We start from the raw sequence: 17,148 nt of genomic DNA, 5'->3' as shown, positions 1-17,148 counted from the left end.
CTATGCTAGTAGGTAATCCAAGAGATTTAGGTTTGGAAGGGGCTGGTCCAGGCTTCAACAGGTTTATTACTGAATGTTGGCAGATGCCTTTTGGTTCCATCCTAAGCAGGTCATTGAAAATGAAAGGCTTTTGTTTCCTGGGCTTGGAATGGTGTGTGGCTAAGCTTTTCCAGGCTGAATGAGGAGGAGGGAATCTTTGGGTTCGTTGGCTAGCTCGCCTGTGGTGGGTGTGAGGGTGGGGTTAAGAAGAAAAGCTTATCTGTGTGTTAACCCTCTTTTCATTAAAAAAAGAGAACCAAACCAAAAAACAAAAAACCAAAAAACTCCCCAAAACCCCAAAAGCAAACTTTGTTATTCCAAATGTTTTGTCTTACCCAAATATTAGAAAAAAGTACCAAACTATAATATGTCATGAATAAATACATTTTGTATATTTCCTAAAACTCATCTGGTCATTTTCTACTGACCCCTAATGGCCAGAGGTAGTTAATCCTAAAATCTTTTTGATTCTCTCACACAGAGGATGGAATCGATGTCCTTTCTTACCCCCTCTTAGCAACAATGATTCCTTTCTTCCTTCTGTTATGCCTAGTCCTCCCCAAAATATTTTCTCCTCTATCATTCTTAGAAGCATAGACTTTGAGATGTGACACAAACCCAAAGTAACATCTAGTGCAAATCTCATTTTAAAGAAGAAAAACCAGGGCTCAGAGAGGTTGAGCCCTTGGGCAAGGTCACACAGGCAGTCGGTGGAACCCGTGGTTAGAAGCCCGTCCCCAGTGGTTACTGTCATTTGGTTGCAGTCCTGTGGGCCAAGGGATTCAGAGGCTAAGTTACCAGCTGGTGTGATTTTACTTTCTGTGACATCTACCCTCTCTGCTCCCCATCTCTGTATGGTAGCGAGTCCCCCCAGGACCCTGGACCTCAAAGCAAGGAAGCCTCCTAAACGCCAGGCAGGTTAGAGGTGGGATGAGACGAGGTGTGAGCTCCTGCAGCCGTGAAGAATGGCATCTTCACAGACTCAGGGCCTTACTGGCTGCTTCCACATCTCTCCAGAGAGGACACCAAGAGGCAGAAGGCACTTCCCTGCCCTTAGCTGTGAAAAGGCTGACTGAGGACAGGCTGTGTGCGCACACACGTGTGCTGGCCTCTGGCGGTGGAGAGTGGCGGGATGCAGGGCTGGCCGTGAGGAGGGGGACAGCTACGGGAGGGGAGAAAGCAGAGGAGCATGTCCTATTCTTGAGCTCAGGAGAGAGAAAAATCTGGAGGCAGAAGTGGGCTTGTGGTAGGCTGAGGGGGCCCCTCAGAGACTTAGTTAAGATTCTGAGGAGCGGAGACTGGGAAGTGGGTGGCGGAGAAGGAGGTGGGGACAGCTGTTGCTTTGATTTGCTATTGAGTCAGTGTTCTCGGTGCATTAGCACTGGGAGGGAGCCCCGGGCTGGCCCCCAACAGAAACAAGCCCCTCTGTAGCCAGTACTGTCTTGTAGCAAGAACTGCATTTGGGAGGCAGAGAGGAAGGGGATCTGATCCCCAAAGAGCCCCTCCCCAGGCTGAGCTCTTTCCTCGCAGGACTGGGCTGTGTCCTGGGGACAAGCATCTACTGTTCTGGACTAAGAGGCTGGGAGGGGATGAGGCAGAACAAAGAGGACGCCTCGGGAGGAGCTGCTGGGAGAGCGGCCCGGGTCTGTGCAGGGGGCTGTCTCACCCGTTGTTGCTCAGGTAAGCCTGCAAGGCTGGGCATGACATCACTCCCTTGACAGTAGCTCTGAGCCATTTTGGGAGCGTCCATTACCCCACCTCCTCATTCCCCTCCTACACACGCTCACGCAAGCAGAAATCAGGACAGGTGGGACCCGGGGTCTGCAGGCTGATGCGTGAGTCAGGAAGCTGGGCTTTGTCTGAACTCTGAGATGTCCCCCTGAACCAGGGGCAGGTACTTCATACCCCTCCCCTAAATTTACCTTTCTGCTTTCACACGTATGGAATAGAACCGGGGAAAAATCTCCCATCTTGGAACATACATGGGAAAGGACACCTAACAGAGGCAGGGGGGAGTACACGAATGCAGAATTCCACCAGATTACTGGACACAGTATGTTTGCAGAAAAGGAGGGACTGGGAATGGGCAAGGTAGCCTGGGGCACAGGCGAGAGGTAAAGAGCGGGTTCCCTGAGGGACCCAGTCTGGGCTGCGGAGCCTCAGGCTGCTTGGGCGCACGGACGGCCTCCCTTTCTCAGCAGGCTCTTGTACTCTCCTTGGCGCGAAAGTCCTACTTTAGATACCTCAGCCCACTGGCTTGGTGTGGGGGATAACAATGCTGGGAAGAGTTTTACTTGTTCGAAGTCAGGCAAGAAAGCGTTCATCTCTGCTGCTTCTGGTTTTACTATTTCCCTCCACTGCATCACGAGAGTCAGGTGTGGCTGAGGGGTTCAAGGCAGCCGTGAGGAGCATTACATGAAGACAGATATGTTCCGCTCTGCACACCCACACTGCTCCAGGCCCCCTCCCTCAGTCCTAACAGACTTCATCTCTTCCTTTCACTTTTTTCACATAAAAAATGTGTTTTCCAGAGGGTGGCACGTTGTCCAGTTAGCCTGACTTGGCCCTTCCGGGGGCAGCTGAGCGCTTCTGTGAAACAGACATATTCTTCCGTGCTACAGACTTCATGGTCCCCACAACAGGGCCTCACAGATCTCCTGTTATTTTCTTAAACCTTCATGGAGTCCCTTCTCTGAGGAGGGTATATACTCAGTTTTTGTTCTCCATGATGTACATATATATTCCAACCGAGTTACCCTCTTTCTCTCATTTAGCATGTGTCCCTCAACACACATCACATGCTAGAGTTTTCACTATTTGTATCTCTGTTTTTATTTTTTTCTGACACAAACACAGCTTTTCTTATGACCCAGATACAGAGCCCTTTTCCGCAGCCCATTATTAGTCAGAACCCCTTACTTCCAGAAAACCATATGGCTTAAACTCAGAGATTCTCCCCAAAGCAGAATTTAGGCTCTCTCTTCTGCTCAAAAACCCCAGGAGAGGGACAGAATCCTCTCTCCTCCCAAGGGCTGAGGCTCAGGCCATCTGTCACTGACACTGGACTCCAGGGCTTGGAAACCAGAAGAGGGTTGGCATGAAGCAGTAATTGAGGATAAATGAGAATATGTGAGGCCCACGGGCTTAGTAGTGGTGGTTTTTATATTTGATTGAGATGGTAGAATAAGGATCAGAGGAGAAAACACATAATATGTGTTTGGGGAGACTTCATCCTTAGGAATTAGAGTAAGAGTTAGTAAGAATGAATACAGTTGTCCTACTATCATTTTTGCGTTTGCTGAGGGACAACTGGTTAGGAGCAGATGGCAAAACTGGCCTCTTGTTTTATAATAAGGAAAGAACTTGGCTCTAGGCTCTTCGGAGGTTGACCTAAGCCACGCTAAGTCTCAAGTTACTTGTCGTCAGTGTAATTATGAGAGTCTTGCTGGGTTTCTAAGAAGTACCAGGTATTTCAGTCAGACACTCTAGAAACCAGTTCACTCTCTGGAGCCTTTTACCATGAGGCTTTGGCTGGAATTCTAGAATCAGGATTGGAAGCAAAGAATCGGGGCAACAGAAGAAGACAAATAAGTGTAGGAAGCCAGGATTTGCACATTCACAATGAAATCTGGTATTGGAAGTACTGGTTCCCCACTCTGCCTAGCTAATATCTGGGATTATATGAAGGAAGTGCAGAGCTAAGTAGTGGTTAGCTTAGAAATGAATGGCTGAGAGAGCAGCCTTCATTTCTTGTTCCTTCTTCCCCCTAGGGCAAGGTGATGCATCTGACCTTCCTGACCCTGAACTGGAAATAAATGAACCAAAGGTGCTTATAATTAGCAATCAATACACAATTAGTGCAGGTCTAGCTGGGGTAAGGAAAAATAAATCCTTAGAGAAGAACTACATTTAAGTTCTTTTTGTTGTTTAGCTTTCTTATCATTCTCCTGGAGATCTCTAGGAGACAGGGAGAGAGAGGTTTAAGGAATCCCAGAGGGAGGCACTCAGCGCAGAAGAATGATACACATTTTGAAAAGAAAATATTGGAAGCTCTGCATTAGAATCCTTTCTGAAACATGTCCGCTGCCCATGAGGACAGGGGGCTCAGAGAGATGACTAGATGGGAGATACTCCAGCTGTTACTGTAACCCAACTTCTGTCTTCCTGAAGGCTCGCTCATGAAGATAAATCACTTCCATTACCTGTCCTTGAGGAATGAAGTTTCTCCTTGTTTCACATGAGGAGATGGAAGAGGGGCCCTGGAAACTCATCCTGGAAGCTTGCCTCCCCAACTAGATGCTGCTGTAGGTCATTCACCAGTGTTAACTCTTAGAGGAACTATTATGGAGAAATTGATATGGGGAAATCAGCATGTAGGGGACGATAAGCTTGTGTGGTTCCAGCGTAATGGGAGGAACAGGCTGTCTAGTCTCAGACTGGCAGGGGCTGAACGTTCTCCACTCCTAGCTGCATATGACATCATCAGTATTGGCAGATACCCCCAAAGAGTAGCAGAGTCCAGTTTAAAGACACACCTCTTGGGGTACCTGGGTGGCTCAGTGGGTTAAGCCTCTGCCTTCAGCTCAGGTCATGATCCCAGGTTCCTGGGATCGAGCCCCACATCAGGCTCTCTGCTCAGCAGGGAGCCTGCCTCCACCTCTCTCTCTCTCTCTGCCTGCCTCTCTGCCTGCTTGTGATCTCTGTCTGTCAAAGAAATAAATAAAATTTTTAAAAATAAAAAAAAAATAAAGACGCACCTCTTGAGATTTGGCCAAGGACTTGGCCTCTGGGATAAGATGGTTGTAAAGATGGGGGATGTGAGTCAGGGTTTTGGTATTTGTCTTGGTGCCTCTCGTATATTAAATTCCTCTATTCGGATAATTCTATTATATTCTAATATAATAATAATTCTAATTCTAATAATATCTATTCGGATAATTCATCAGTATGTATTATCTTTGTATTCACTGCTAAGGCTGAGGGAAAAGAGAAAATAAGCACTGTGACAGGGCAGTTTGAGTTGGTCATCAGGCTCAGGGTGGTTTAAGAGGGGCGTACTTAGCAAACTGAGGTGGGCACATTTACGTGTTCCACACTTACAGGGCAGATGTGGTACTACTGTGTATGAGCAATACTGTCTTAATCTAAAACAGGACTACTTGTAGTTCTGTTTTTCATTTATGACTCTACATATGGCAAAACATCCAGTTCTTCCAAGGCCATCTGAGGTCACCATAGGCCCTCGTCTCCTAAGCATTTCAAACAGTTCTTCTTCTCAACCTCAGTGTCACTTGCTCTTTCTGTCCCCTTTCTACAGTTGTTTAGGTGGTCGTGAGCACCTTTCATATGTATATCTCAAGGTTTGGTCCCCTCTTCCTGGTGGAGCTGGTCAGGGATCATAGCCAAGATCATATGTGTTTGTGGTGAGGGGAAGGAGATGCACCTTAGGAAAGGTGGAAATTGGGAAGTCTGGAGGGAGGGCAGGACCACGGAGAGCAGCAAAGAGAGCCTGTAGTGGCTGTGGGGGCTAGCACCATGGAGAGCTCAGAGCTCCAGTTCCTTCCTCAAAAAGCAGAGGGGAACAGGGATCATGGATTAAGGCATCCAGCTCTCCAGAAGTCAGACTGAAACCACAGACATCAGGACTTCTGTTAGGATCATGCTATACCCATCACTTGCTCTAAAAGGCCTCCTGAAATACTTTGTTTGAACCTGTCATATATATATATATATCCAAGATCATATAAAAGTGAGGACCAGGGTGTGGTGCATAAACAATGAATTTTGGGACACTGAAAAGAAATAAAATAAAATGAAAAAAAAAGTGAGGACCACCACCAGACTGAGTTTGTCAACATGAGCCTTAGTAATTATGATGATTACCTGAGTATTAGTGGTGGTGGAGGGGGTTTTCATTTGCCACAGTCAATTATGAATAAAAGTATTTTCTAATGAGGGAAATAGTGCCACAGACCTGTGTCCCCTCAGAGACACCAGGGCATGACAACACCAAAGTGTGTCTTACCATCAGATAGGCTGTGAGATGTGCCAGAGTCAGGGTGCCCTGAACCTTCCCCAAATTGCCATGGACAGTCCAGTCTTCATCATACGTGGGAAAGAGGAGTGGATCACACCTCTTAAGAAGGCATTTGTGTTCATGACATAGCTGGGACATTTGGTCAGTCTCTTTACACTTAGATAGATTTTGGTAAAGGGACAAGTCTAGTTCTCTCTCCAGTACTTGTTGCTGCAGTGAAGAATATGTAGCTTTGCTAAACCTCTGTTTTGCAAAAGTCTCAGCAGCTTTGAGACTTGAAGGCTTGGCTTCTCAGTGCTAGAAGGGATGGATCTCCTTGTTATAACAGGATTGGATTGGGTTTTTACTTGGATTATAGGAACTCTGAGCACCAGCTTGTTCTGGCCTTGTAAGGAATCATTACTACCGCTGATCCTAGAGGAAGAGGCAGGTCCTTGGCCCCAGACACTTAACTCTTCTCTATTTTATAGTTGCTTGGGGGTTTTTGTTCTTAATTTGACTGAGTTTTTAGGGACCTGAATCTTTATTGGATGGCTTGTTTCTTTGGGCTCTTTTTCTGATGGTTTGTTTCTTTCTATCTCTTATAAGCATTCCCATGGGGATTGCTGTTCTCAGAGTTTATGCATAGACCTCTAGGACATGACCTCATCCAGGAAACAGAATGTTCCAGTATATGGGCCTATAGCCAGTGGTTAAACAGGAAATGTTAAATTTTAACATGAAAAATGAGAGAGGGAGATATAATTACCAAAACTTTCTAATGCCTTGGGGATGTTTCATTCAGTGGTCAAGTAAGGAGGTAGTCCAGGCCACCAGTTGCTTTCATGGAGAATCTGCAACCTAGGTCACCATCCTTAGGTGACATTCCTTACTGAGAAGCAGATGACAGAGTAGGGATCATAGAGCAATTTACTGAAGCAGGAAACAACAAAGAATGTCATGCCTCACAGCCAGTGTTCCCCCCCACACACCCCGAAGATTTACCTCTTTAGTGATAACTGTGAAAATATTGGTCCTAGCATGTGACTTAAGGACAAACAGCTTTTGATCCCCTTCTGCATCGTATGTGGACTATAAGGAAGTACTATCGGTGAGGAGTACCAACGTCAGATCTCAAGATCTACAGAACAATGGCACAACTACCCAATCTGCTGTTGCAAAGTGACCAGCACACCCAAAAGATGCCATCTGTGAAATTTTATGGCTGCAGGACTGTGAGTCACTCTCCAAGTGAAGAGGGAATGTCTCCAACAAGGCACTCTTGAAATTAGACTTGGACCTCCAGTCTTCCTCAATTGGAAGAAGAAGGAGAGAGCATCTGAGGGCAGTGGGCAGGCTTCCTTGCTGTCAGGCGAGGACAGAAGACCTCAAGCTGTGTGTAGCAGAGCACTCGGGTATCAAGATTGTTGGGAGTGGAGGGGGGAGATAGGAAGAAGGATAAAAGACCCACAGGTCTATCTTCTCTCTTTCAAGAAGAACAATTCTCCTTTGATCTGTTTTTCTTATGTGATAAAGGAATTTCACATCTTCAAAACTTAAAGTGAGAAAACCACTGTCCTAGTCCTGGAAAAAAATCCTTTGACCAGCAGTGCTGCCTAGTGCCAGAGAGAGCTTGGGGCAGAGCCCTTGGTGGGACTCTGGATGGCCAGCGGACATGCCACAGCTTGGAGCCCTTGTCAGATAGACTGGTTCTGCATGGAGATCACAGATCCCTGCCACACCAGCCTCTCTCTGAAGGCCTCAACTTCTCAGTGCCAGGAAAACGCATGTCTATCCTTCCCAAGGGCTACAGCTGTACTAGGGAGAGCATGGGAACAGGAACAGAATGGTTACAGCTGCAGGGGGGAAGAAGCAGGATGGAGGAGGTCTGCCAAGCAGACCCGAGGGCAGCTCTGGAGTGAATGCTTTCTGGACTTCTCCGGCACATTGGGCATGAGCTCTACACTGGGCACCTGGCCAGGGGGCTGAAGAATGGATGGCAGTGGACAGAAGGTCACTGGAAAGGGAAAGATATTCATGTGTGGGGCAGTGCGGTGCAAGGTTAAATTGCTACAGGCTGAAGCAAAGTCAGGCTGTTCACCCATCCTCTACACTTGCTCAGCTCCCAGGGTTCTGGAAATGACTGGAGAAGGAGGAGCCCAAGGAATGTTGGTCACAGTGTTGAATATTGAGCTGTTTATCAGAGATCACCACAGAACACATTAAGTTCATGGGGTTCCTACCTACCAAAACTGGGGTTGCCAGCTTCTGCCGGGACTAGTGGGGAAATGTGAGAGGGAAGGGGAAGGTGGCAAACTGAGTGGGCAAACAGGTCATGGGCCTCCAGCTACAGCATGAATGGTCAGGTTCCCATAGTATTTCCCGCCCTTCTCCAGCCTCTCAGTCCCTGTTCAGCCTTATGAACCCTCCTCCAGGGCTCTCTGTATCCCAGCAGCACCTGACATTTGTTTCCCTCCCTCTGCGTGGAGCTAGCCACTCCACCACACACTCGAGACCACTCAAGCCTCCATGTGTTAGGGCATGTTGTGCTCATGCTTTTATGTTGCATCTCGTTTTGGGCAAACATTGTCAGGGAGACTATACACTGCCTTGCCCTCTGCCCAGAGGACCCAGGCCACGTCAGGGGTACCACACCCACCTTCTACATGATCCTGGTCAGAATGGTTATCAAGACCACCACCCATGAGTCTCAGAGCTGAACTACTCCCTCCTGCATCAGAGCTGGCCCTTTTAGGTCCAGAAATTAAGAGGTGGAATTAATTTAGGTAAAGACTGTGTGTGGCTGTATGTCTTGTACACCAGTAAGTCCCAGGACTTTGCACATCAGACATATGTCCACTATCCAGACAGATAACACTCTACAAGGAAAATGAGGTTTCATTTGATTCTTCCTTGGGAATAGACCTCCCTCCCCATCTCTGACTTCCTGACCTCTCCTCTGGAAATTCTCCATTCCCAACTTAGTGCCTCGTACTCTTTCCCTCCAGCACTGCTGGGATGTTTTATAAATGTGAAGGCAGAGGGTTTCTCTTCCTCTCAACCCAACACCTAAGTAATGCTGGGCTCCCGAATCAAGGGCCAAGATATAATACTGTGTTTGGTGAAGAAAGACTTGGCTATATACAGAGTAACTCTGTTCTACGATGTTTATGTCCTAGAGCTGAAGAGCTCCCAGCTTTCTGGGGTGACTCTGGGCCCCAGGCTGGGACCATCCATCCTCACTACTGAACAGGTACAGTTTGGGGTCACACTGCCTATGCTGAATGCAGCTAGCGGGACGAGAAATCCAGGGGCTGTAGCTGAAAGTCAAGGCCTAGTAGAGAATCATTACTGAGACGTACAACCAGCAATCTCTCCTTGCCTTGCACCTAGCTGGCCCCTGAGACTCTCCTCACTTCCTCAGTGAGTAGGGTCATGACTGCAGTTCTCTGGGGAAGGGGGATTCCACGGAGGGGAGGGGCTGTTGTCTCTGTGGTGACTGGGGTGGGGACTCCCTTTGGGGTTTTGATGGGGATGGCGTGGAAGGAGTCAGCCAGCCAGCTACAGGGAGGGGATCCCCAGTGTCTTCATCCCAACTGAAGCTCCTTTACGGGGATGGAGACAGGGCTGGGGGAGGAGGTCAGGGGAGACGAGCAATTATTCCTCCGGCACCCTGGCTCTCAGCCTGTTTTCTTCAGATGAAATTCTTTACATCATCCTCCCCAGTTTCAACCCCTCCCCTCTCCACCCCCGCCCCACCCTGGCCCTATGCCCATCCCTGCTGGCCACTGGGTCCATAGCCCAGGAGCCGCCTCCCCTTTCTCCTCCCCTGCGGTTCTTTCTGTTTTTCATTGGCATCTGTCCGGGCATAGCCACCACCCTCTCTCTCACTCTCCCCACATCCCTTTGCTCCGCAGAGGTCCTGTCCCCTCTCCCCCAAGGCAGCCCAGCCCTCCTCCGACTGGGCGGAGAAGACCAGGCGATGCATTCCGTTAGTTAGTCCCTCTTCTGCCTGCCCTCCCTCCTCTGGGGACCTGAGGCTCAGAGCCATGGCTCCCTTCCTGGGCTCCCTACAAACTGTACCCTGCCACCCCATGAACCGTTAGCAGCCTTTAAGAAAACCGAGGGGCCCCCACAGCGCTGACCTACATAGCCTGGTCCAGGGCGGGAGGGGCTCTTCCCCAAGTCCCCTGGCCCTGGCCCCGCCTCCCTGCTCCCCCCACTCTTCCTTGTCTTGTCCCTGACAAACCCAAGAAGGTTTGAGTTCCCACCTGGGGCAAAGGGGACCAGGCGAGCTACCTCACCCCCAAATCTGGCAAAATCAGTGCTTAGCCCAGGACAGCTTTGGGTTTTCTCGGCATCCTCCTTCCCATATCTTGATCCTTCCTTTTGCTCAACCTTCCCCCACCTCCTCCGCTCCTGTCTGGGTTTCTTTTCCCAGCTGCTGCCACCGCTAGGGTTACTGCCATCCTGGGGCCCCCCCGCCCTGTGTTGTTGTTTTGCTCCAAGGAGAAGCCCCCCCCCTCCCTTGCCCACGCCCCCCTCGGCAGCCTCACCGGGGCCCCCTCCCCTGCCCACTCGGAGCTGCGCCGCTGGGGGGGGCGGGCGGGGGGGAGCGATGTTTGCATACAGCAGTTTGGGGGTTTGCACTGGCTATCCAACCCTTCCAGACACATACACAAACCCCCGACACACGCCCTGACTGAACCAGCGACAGATCTCACTCCGCCCCCAACACACACTGACACAGACATACACACAGATACTGACACAGAAACGCAGAGGCAGACACCAACACAGACGCGCACACCCAGACACACGCACACGGACATCGGCACAGCCAGAGCCCGGGCTGCTGCGAGCAGAGCGAGCCCGGTGCACACGCAGACAGCAAGGCGTATGGCAGGTGCACGGCCGGCACAGCCCAGCCCCACACAGACACGGATGCCGGGGCAGACCCACCCGGGTACAGCGGCGGCGGCGACTGGAACCCCGCTTCCAGACAAAGCCCACAGGCTCCCCCCCGGCCCCGCTGGGATCGGAGCCCCCGCCCCGGTATCCCCCCACCCCAGCGCCTCCCCCTCCCCACCCAAACTCACCATCCTGGGAGAGGTTGGCCCCGCCGGGCGCCCCGCAGCAGGCGAGGAGCAGCAGCAGGGGCAGGGCGGAGGGGCCCCCCATGGCGCGTCCCGGCCGGCTCCCCGCTGCGCGCTGGCGAGCCTGGGTCCCCGGGGGCGGGGGCTGGGCAGGGGGTGGGCGACGACGCTGACCGACAGGGCGCCCCCGAGCCGCTTCGGAGCCCGGGGCCGAGGCGGGGACCGGGAGGGAGCCGGCGCTGCTGCAGTCGCGGGGATTAAATAGGGCGCTCGGAGCAAACCATTCCGTTGGAGGTGGAGGGGGGGCGGCGGGGGGTTGGGCTGGTCGCGGGGGGGGCCAAGCTGCCGCATTCCCCACTCCCCCTGCCTCCCACACCCCCTCCGCGCCCTCGTGGTGCCTTCCACCTTCTCCCCCGGGAGCTCCGCCAGCCCGGCGCGGGTGTGGAGCCGAGGGAGGGAGCTGGCTCAGCAGTGGGACCGGGCTCGCACCCCTCTTAGGCTTGGGTGGAGGGAGGGGAGCCGGGCAGGGCCTTGGGCCAGCTGGCGAGAGCGGCCACTGCAGGCCTGGGCAAGGGCGTGCCCACTAGCCAGAGATTCTCCGGCCCCGCCCTCCCTCTTTTGGCAACTGGGGAACCCCGTGAGCCTGGGGGGTGCTATCAGGAGTGTTGCCCAGCGACATCTCCCCATGGGTAGCCAGTTACCCTGTCCATTCTCCTAAATGCACACCTCCCTAGCTCCTCTGACCCAAGAGCCCCCCCCCCCCAGCCCAGTTATCTGTCCAGCAACAGTGTGTGGCCCCAGGCAATTTCCCTTGAAAGCCTTCTTCCAGCAAACCCCCAGGCCATGGGAATCCACATTTCCCTCAACCCCTTGTTCAAGCACTGACCCCCTCTAAAACCCACTCCAGAGTCTTGCCCAAGTAAGCAGCCTCCAGAGCAACTCTGTAGTTTCACCTTCGTCCTGCCTACCCTCCCTTCCATCCCAACCCTTCCCCCCAGTATTTTTGCTTCTTTCTCAGTCTTCCGGAGGAGCTCATTCTTCTCAAGTTTTAATAAGTAAGATTCTTGGGTGAATGGTCTGATCGGCCTTCTTTACGGAGCCATGCCTCTGTGGCTAATGCGGCTCTTGTCCCTGAGGCCAGATGTAAGATAGATGAGAGGCGAAGGGCCTTTGCACTTGCTTTTAGTTCCAAGGTCCCAAGTCCCTAGGGTTTGCTGTTCTGTGTGATCTGTGTATTTCTGGAAGACTCTTGGTACATCTCAGAAAGGGATCCCTGGAAGTCAGTTTTGCTCAAGCTTCGGTTTTGGGTATACAGCCCCAAATCTTAGACTTTCTGAATCAAAGAATTTGAGCTATGTAAGGATTCTTCAAAAGCATTTGGCAGAACCCCTCACTGTACAAGTGCAGCTAAGGTGATGGGTGTTAACTACCTTTCCAAGGGTTAAGGAAACACTGACAGTTAATAGTAGAAAACGCAAATGGTGGTTCGGACGTAGGGCAGTATGTCTTCTAACCCCTATGCCAGTACCCTTTCTGCACTGGGACTGTGCCTCACCATGCGGATCCTTCATGTTTGGGTCATCTCTGCCCCTTCTGACAGGCTTTCTCAGCCCTCTGTGATGGGCTCAACTGTCTGCCCCCTCATAGTTCAAGGACAAGGATGGGGGAGGTACTCCAACTGGGAAAGCTCTCTATCCATGTTAGCCACTGATGGAGTTGCCAGTGAATGTTCTCTGGCAAATTCCTTCAGGAGGCCAGAATGCTGCCCCACTGTTTCTCTGTTTCTAGCATCCGTCTGGGGTCTCTGGGAGAAGAGCTGTTCTTGCCCCTTACGTGTCTCCTGAGCATCTGGGTAGTTATTTGGAATTGGTTGCGGACGTTTTTGACCACCGTGGCTGTCTGACTTGCTTGCGTCCCCTATTTCAGTGACTCCAAACCATTCTGCTCCCTGGGGTTCCCTGACATTTAAAAATCTCCGAGAGATTAAAATGGAGGGGGGCAGAGTGTGATTGAAGGCTGTACAGACCAGGATGCAAGGGAGAGGAGAGGCCTGAAGGGAAGTTCGGGCTTTCTGATAGTGGTGGGACCAGGCTGGCACGAGTTTAGTCCTACAGAGAAAAAGAAGGCGTGGGTGTGTTTTCAGAGAGAATGGGGCTTCAGAAGGGAAGGGTCAGGCTTTCCCAGTTAAAGGTCTTTATTTATTTATTTATTTATTTATTTTATTAGAGAGATAGAGAGAGACCACAAGGAGGCAGAGCAGCAGGCAGAGGAAGAGGGAGAAACAGGCTCTCTGCTGAGCAGGGAGCCTGATGTGGGGCTCGATCCCAGGACTCTGGGATCATGACCTGAGCCGTAGGCAGAGGCTTTAACCCACTGAGCCACCCAGGCGCCCCAGCCAGTTACAGGTCTTGATGGGTAAAGAGTATTATCTTTGGAGGTAGGAAAAGCCTTAGAGATCATCTGCGTGGGCTTAAGAGAGGACAGGTGAGTATTGCGGGACTAAGAGGGGATGGGCGGGATGGGACGGCAGGATAAGGGATTAGGTTTCAAGCTCCTCTAACTAATCATCTTTTCCATCTGCTGCTCTGCTGTGATCCCCTTCTGCCTGTCCTCACTTCCTTCTCTATGGACTGCTGGTCCGCCACGCCCCTCCCTTCCCCCAACTGTAACTGCGAAGGAGGAGGACCCAGGGTGGGAGGAGAGGGGAGAGCTGTTTTGGAGGGACTATTAAGAGCTAGCACATGAGACTCCGGGATGCTCTTTTCCTACTGGTTCCTCTTCCCTTTTCTGCACCATCAGCATCGGTTTGGCAGCAGCACGTTAGGCCCTGGGAATAGGAAGCAGACATTGGCTTTTAGAATTACAGAATGAAAGAGTATTAGAGTTGTAAGCAACCTTCAAGATTACCTCATCAATGCCCCTTGTTGAAGGGATGAAGATGGGGCGAGGAGAAGTTAAGTGACTTCCCATGATCACACAGGTGCACAGTAAAGGAGTTACCCACGTTGGATAGGGAGGCAGATAGTCCCCTCGGGGGCAGGAGGAATAAGGAGAATTATCATCAGTACTTCTGAGCAGTGTACAGATTGAGGAATTGCTCACTCCTGCATGTCTCTGAGGGGAAGGGTAGTTTCTCCTGCGGATGTGGATGTCTCCATTGGGAATAGCTCCTTGCCTATAATCATTCTCATGCCCTTTGTACATGCATGCACACCCAGCGTCTCAGTCCTATTCACTAGGAGGAGAGAGTTTTTGCAAAGCAAGTCTGGCCTACAAGGATTATCTCCATCATGTAAATAGGTAAAATAAAAGTATCCATGTTGGGTTGTGATCTCTATGGTTACTTTCCACTCTGAAATGCTGTGACACACAATATGCATTTCCAAGAGACTTGCACAAAGTGTGGAGTAGGTTGTCTGTGGGATTAAAGAGCTGGTAGTTACAGTGGAGGCTGGGGGAGGGGGAGAAGCAGAGAAGGAGGGTAGGGAGAAGGCGGGGTTTGGCTCCTGGATGCTCCTGTCCACTCAGCAACAGCCTGGGGAGCTGGGGGTGTGGAATGTGTTGGCATCGGTGCTGGGCTAGACGAAGCTGTGTGGGCCCTGGGCATTCCTTTCCCCACGCTGGCTGCTCCTGCTTCCGATGGGAGGGGGCCTCCACCGAGGGGTGAATCCTAGGGTATTACTCATCCAATAGGGGATGACCGCACCTGTAGGAAACAGCTCAGAAGCCTTGGCTCAGTTATGCTCTGGACTCTAATCCTTCTCGTCTCTAAGACTTTCCCTTTATCAGTGAATTCTACGTGGGTTTCCACATTGCTTTCCTCTTTAATTTTCCACCCAACTAAACCAGTACTCCTCATACTGCTTCCTTCTTCCATTATCCAGTTTTAATTAACCCCATCCTTAATAATCACCTCTGTATGCATTTTAATTCTAACCTTAATTGAATTCTAATTTCAATCCTAACCCTAATCTATTACAGACTCTAACTATTAATCCTCATACCAACCCCAATTTAATTGTCGATTTGAGCCAGCATCTTCATTCTAACCTGCTATGAGCCAGCAACTAGGACAGCAACACAGTTATAATAAAAATGATCACGGGTACCGAGCCCAATGTTTGCCACATTTGGCACTGGGTACTTTACGTGCAGAGCATCTCATTGAGGGGCTGGAAAGTACCTGAAGGTGGTTGGAATTATTAGCTGCCTTACAAATATGAGGAAACAAAGGCTTAACGAGATTATGTCATTTGTCAATAGTGGGTCCGAATCTACTATTTAAGGTCTGCTTGAGCTGAAGGCCTGTGCTCATTCCTCTTTCTGTCAACACATACTTTCTGATCAACCCTCTCCTAAAATCCTAACTATATTTGACTAGAATGACTTCTAAAATACTGAGCTTCCCTAGAGTGTATTATTAATTTAGGGTTTTTATTTGTTTGCTTAGTGAATTGTGGTACAAAATAGAAACCAAGCAAATACACCAACCAAGAAAAAGCCAAAATCTCCCTGCCCAGAAACCTCATGGACCCTTTGAAAACATGAATGTATTTGTGAAGTTGAAATAATCAAACTATAGACAGAAATACTCTGGAAGAAAAGCCTCCTTTCCTTCCCAGACTCATCGAATTCTGCCCAACCCCCACCTCGGGGCGGGTAGGGGGAGAGGGACGTTGTTGGCGTTGAATTTGTCCAGCAACACTGCCTCCCACAGCATATCACAACAGCAAAAAGAGTCAAGGTCAGTACCTGCCCATGAAATTGCCATGTATGACTTAGGCTTGAGAATCACAAGACAATTTGAATTTATGATTAACAGTAACTGTTAAAGTTACTGTTAATCATATGCCAACCAACAATATGCCACATGCTACACAAAGTTCTTTCCCGTTAGTATTCCTTTTGGCACTCCCGAGCTTTCTCGACAGCGTGCATTACCCCTCCTGGACAGACGGGAGTGATCCTGTCTGAGCCTCAGGTGGAGAAAAAGCTTGGAGAGGCCAAATGACTGGCCCAAGGGCACAGAGACCCAGGTTTCAGATCCAGATCCATCTTACCCCAGAGCCTACGTGTTCGGCGCCTGGGTTTAGCCAGCAGACTTGTTAGATAGAAGAGGTCATTTGAGCTTTGTTCTGCAGGAGGGAAGAGGCATTGCTTGACATTAGAGAGGAGGCTGACCTGAGAGACTGTAGGAGGACGCAAATCGATCTGGGAGGAGGCATGCAAGGGGAAACTGAGCAGGATGACAGGGACACGGAGGGGAATGAGCGCAAGGTGCAAGTCATCGGGGACGAAACAAATACGAGCTGAGACTGGGGACAGTTTTTGTGATAAATTCAGGCAAATATAAAATCATGCAATAAATGTGTGTGCCACTATTTCTTCGGCAATGGGGTGATTGATGTATTTCGGAAAGACAGTAGACGCACAGAATCGTCTGCAAACAAAAATGCACATTTTCAGTTACATGGGTATCTACAGCCTCTCCAGTGGGTATCTCGACTTCTTTCTCCTTACGTTCTGTGCTCCAGCAGTATTAAATGGCTTGTAATTTCCCAAACACACTGTTTTGTTTCATGCCTCAGTGTCTTTGCACATACTATTTCCTATACCTGGATTGCCCATCTCATTAAGCCTGATGAAACTGGTGCTTGTGTTTATCTATCCAAACTTTGATTAGGAGCCGCTGCCTCTGTGAAGTGTTCTAGCCAGAGATGATCACTCCTTGCTAGGTGCTACCACTAAAGGGGGTATAAACTCCCCCAGTTATCCTTCTTTCATGGTGGTACAAGGATTTGTCTGTGTTTTTCTTCACTGACTGTGAGCTCTTTGAGGGCAGACGTGATATTTCACACATCTTGTATTCCCAGTGCTTAGTGTAGAAACAGAAAAATAGTAGATTCTGTTAATTTTACTGCATTTAGCTGAAATAGCGTATTTATAAACATAGAAGCTTGATGAACCATTTTTCTCCAGAAGTACATACATGTGTAT

At 50.0% G+C, this 17,148-nt stretch overlaps 1 protein-coding gene and 1 long non-coding RNA gene across 7 annotated transcripts in view; one reads left to right on the top strand and one right to left on the bottom strand.

The window, feature by feature from the left end:
* The window catches only part of LOC111139024 (cell adhesion molecule 3), a 28,488-nt gene extending 17,252 nt beyond the window's left edge, over window positions 1–11,236 (bottom strand). For both annotated transcript variants that reach the window (XM_022491118.1, XM_022491119.1), the window contains exon 1: window positions 11,155–11,236. In XM_022491118.1, the coding sequence (XP_022346826.1) occupies window positions 11,155–11,236 (82 nt within the window). The remainder of the gene's footprint in view (window positions 1–11,154) is intronic.
* Window positions 1–17,148, top strand: part of LOC111139025 — a 77,341-nt gene that overhangs the window by 4,753 nt on the left and 55,440 nt on the right. The window lies entirely within an intron of this gene.

This window comes from Enhydra lutris, unplaced genomic scaffold, assembly GCF_002288905.1.
Source record: "Enhydra lutris kenyoni isolate GAN:26980312 unplaced genomic scaffold, ASM228890v2 scaffoldscaffold94, whole genome shotgun sequence".
NCBI classification, from domain to species: domain Eukaryota; kingdom Metazoa; phylum Chordata; class Mammalia; order Carnivora; family Mustelidae; genus Enhydra; species Enhydra lutris.
The sequence above is the reverse complement of the archived record's forward strand: the minus strand, read 5'-3'. Positions and strand labels throughout refer to the sequence as shown.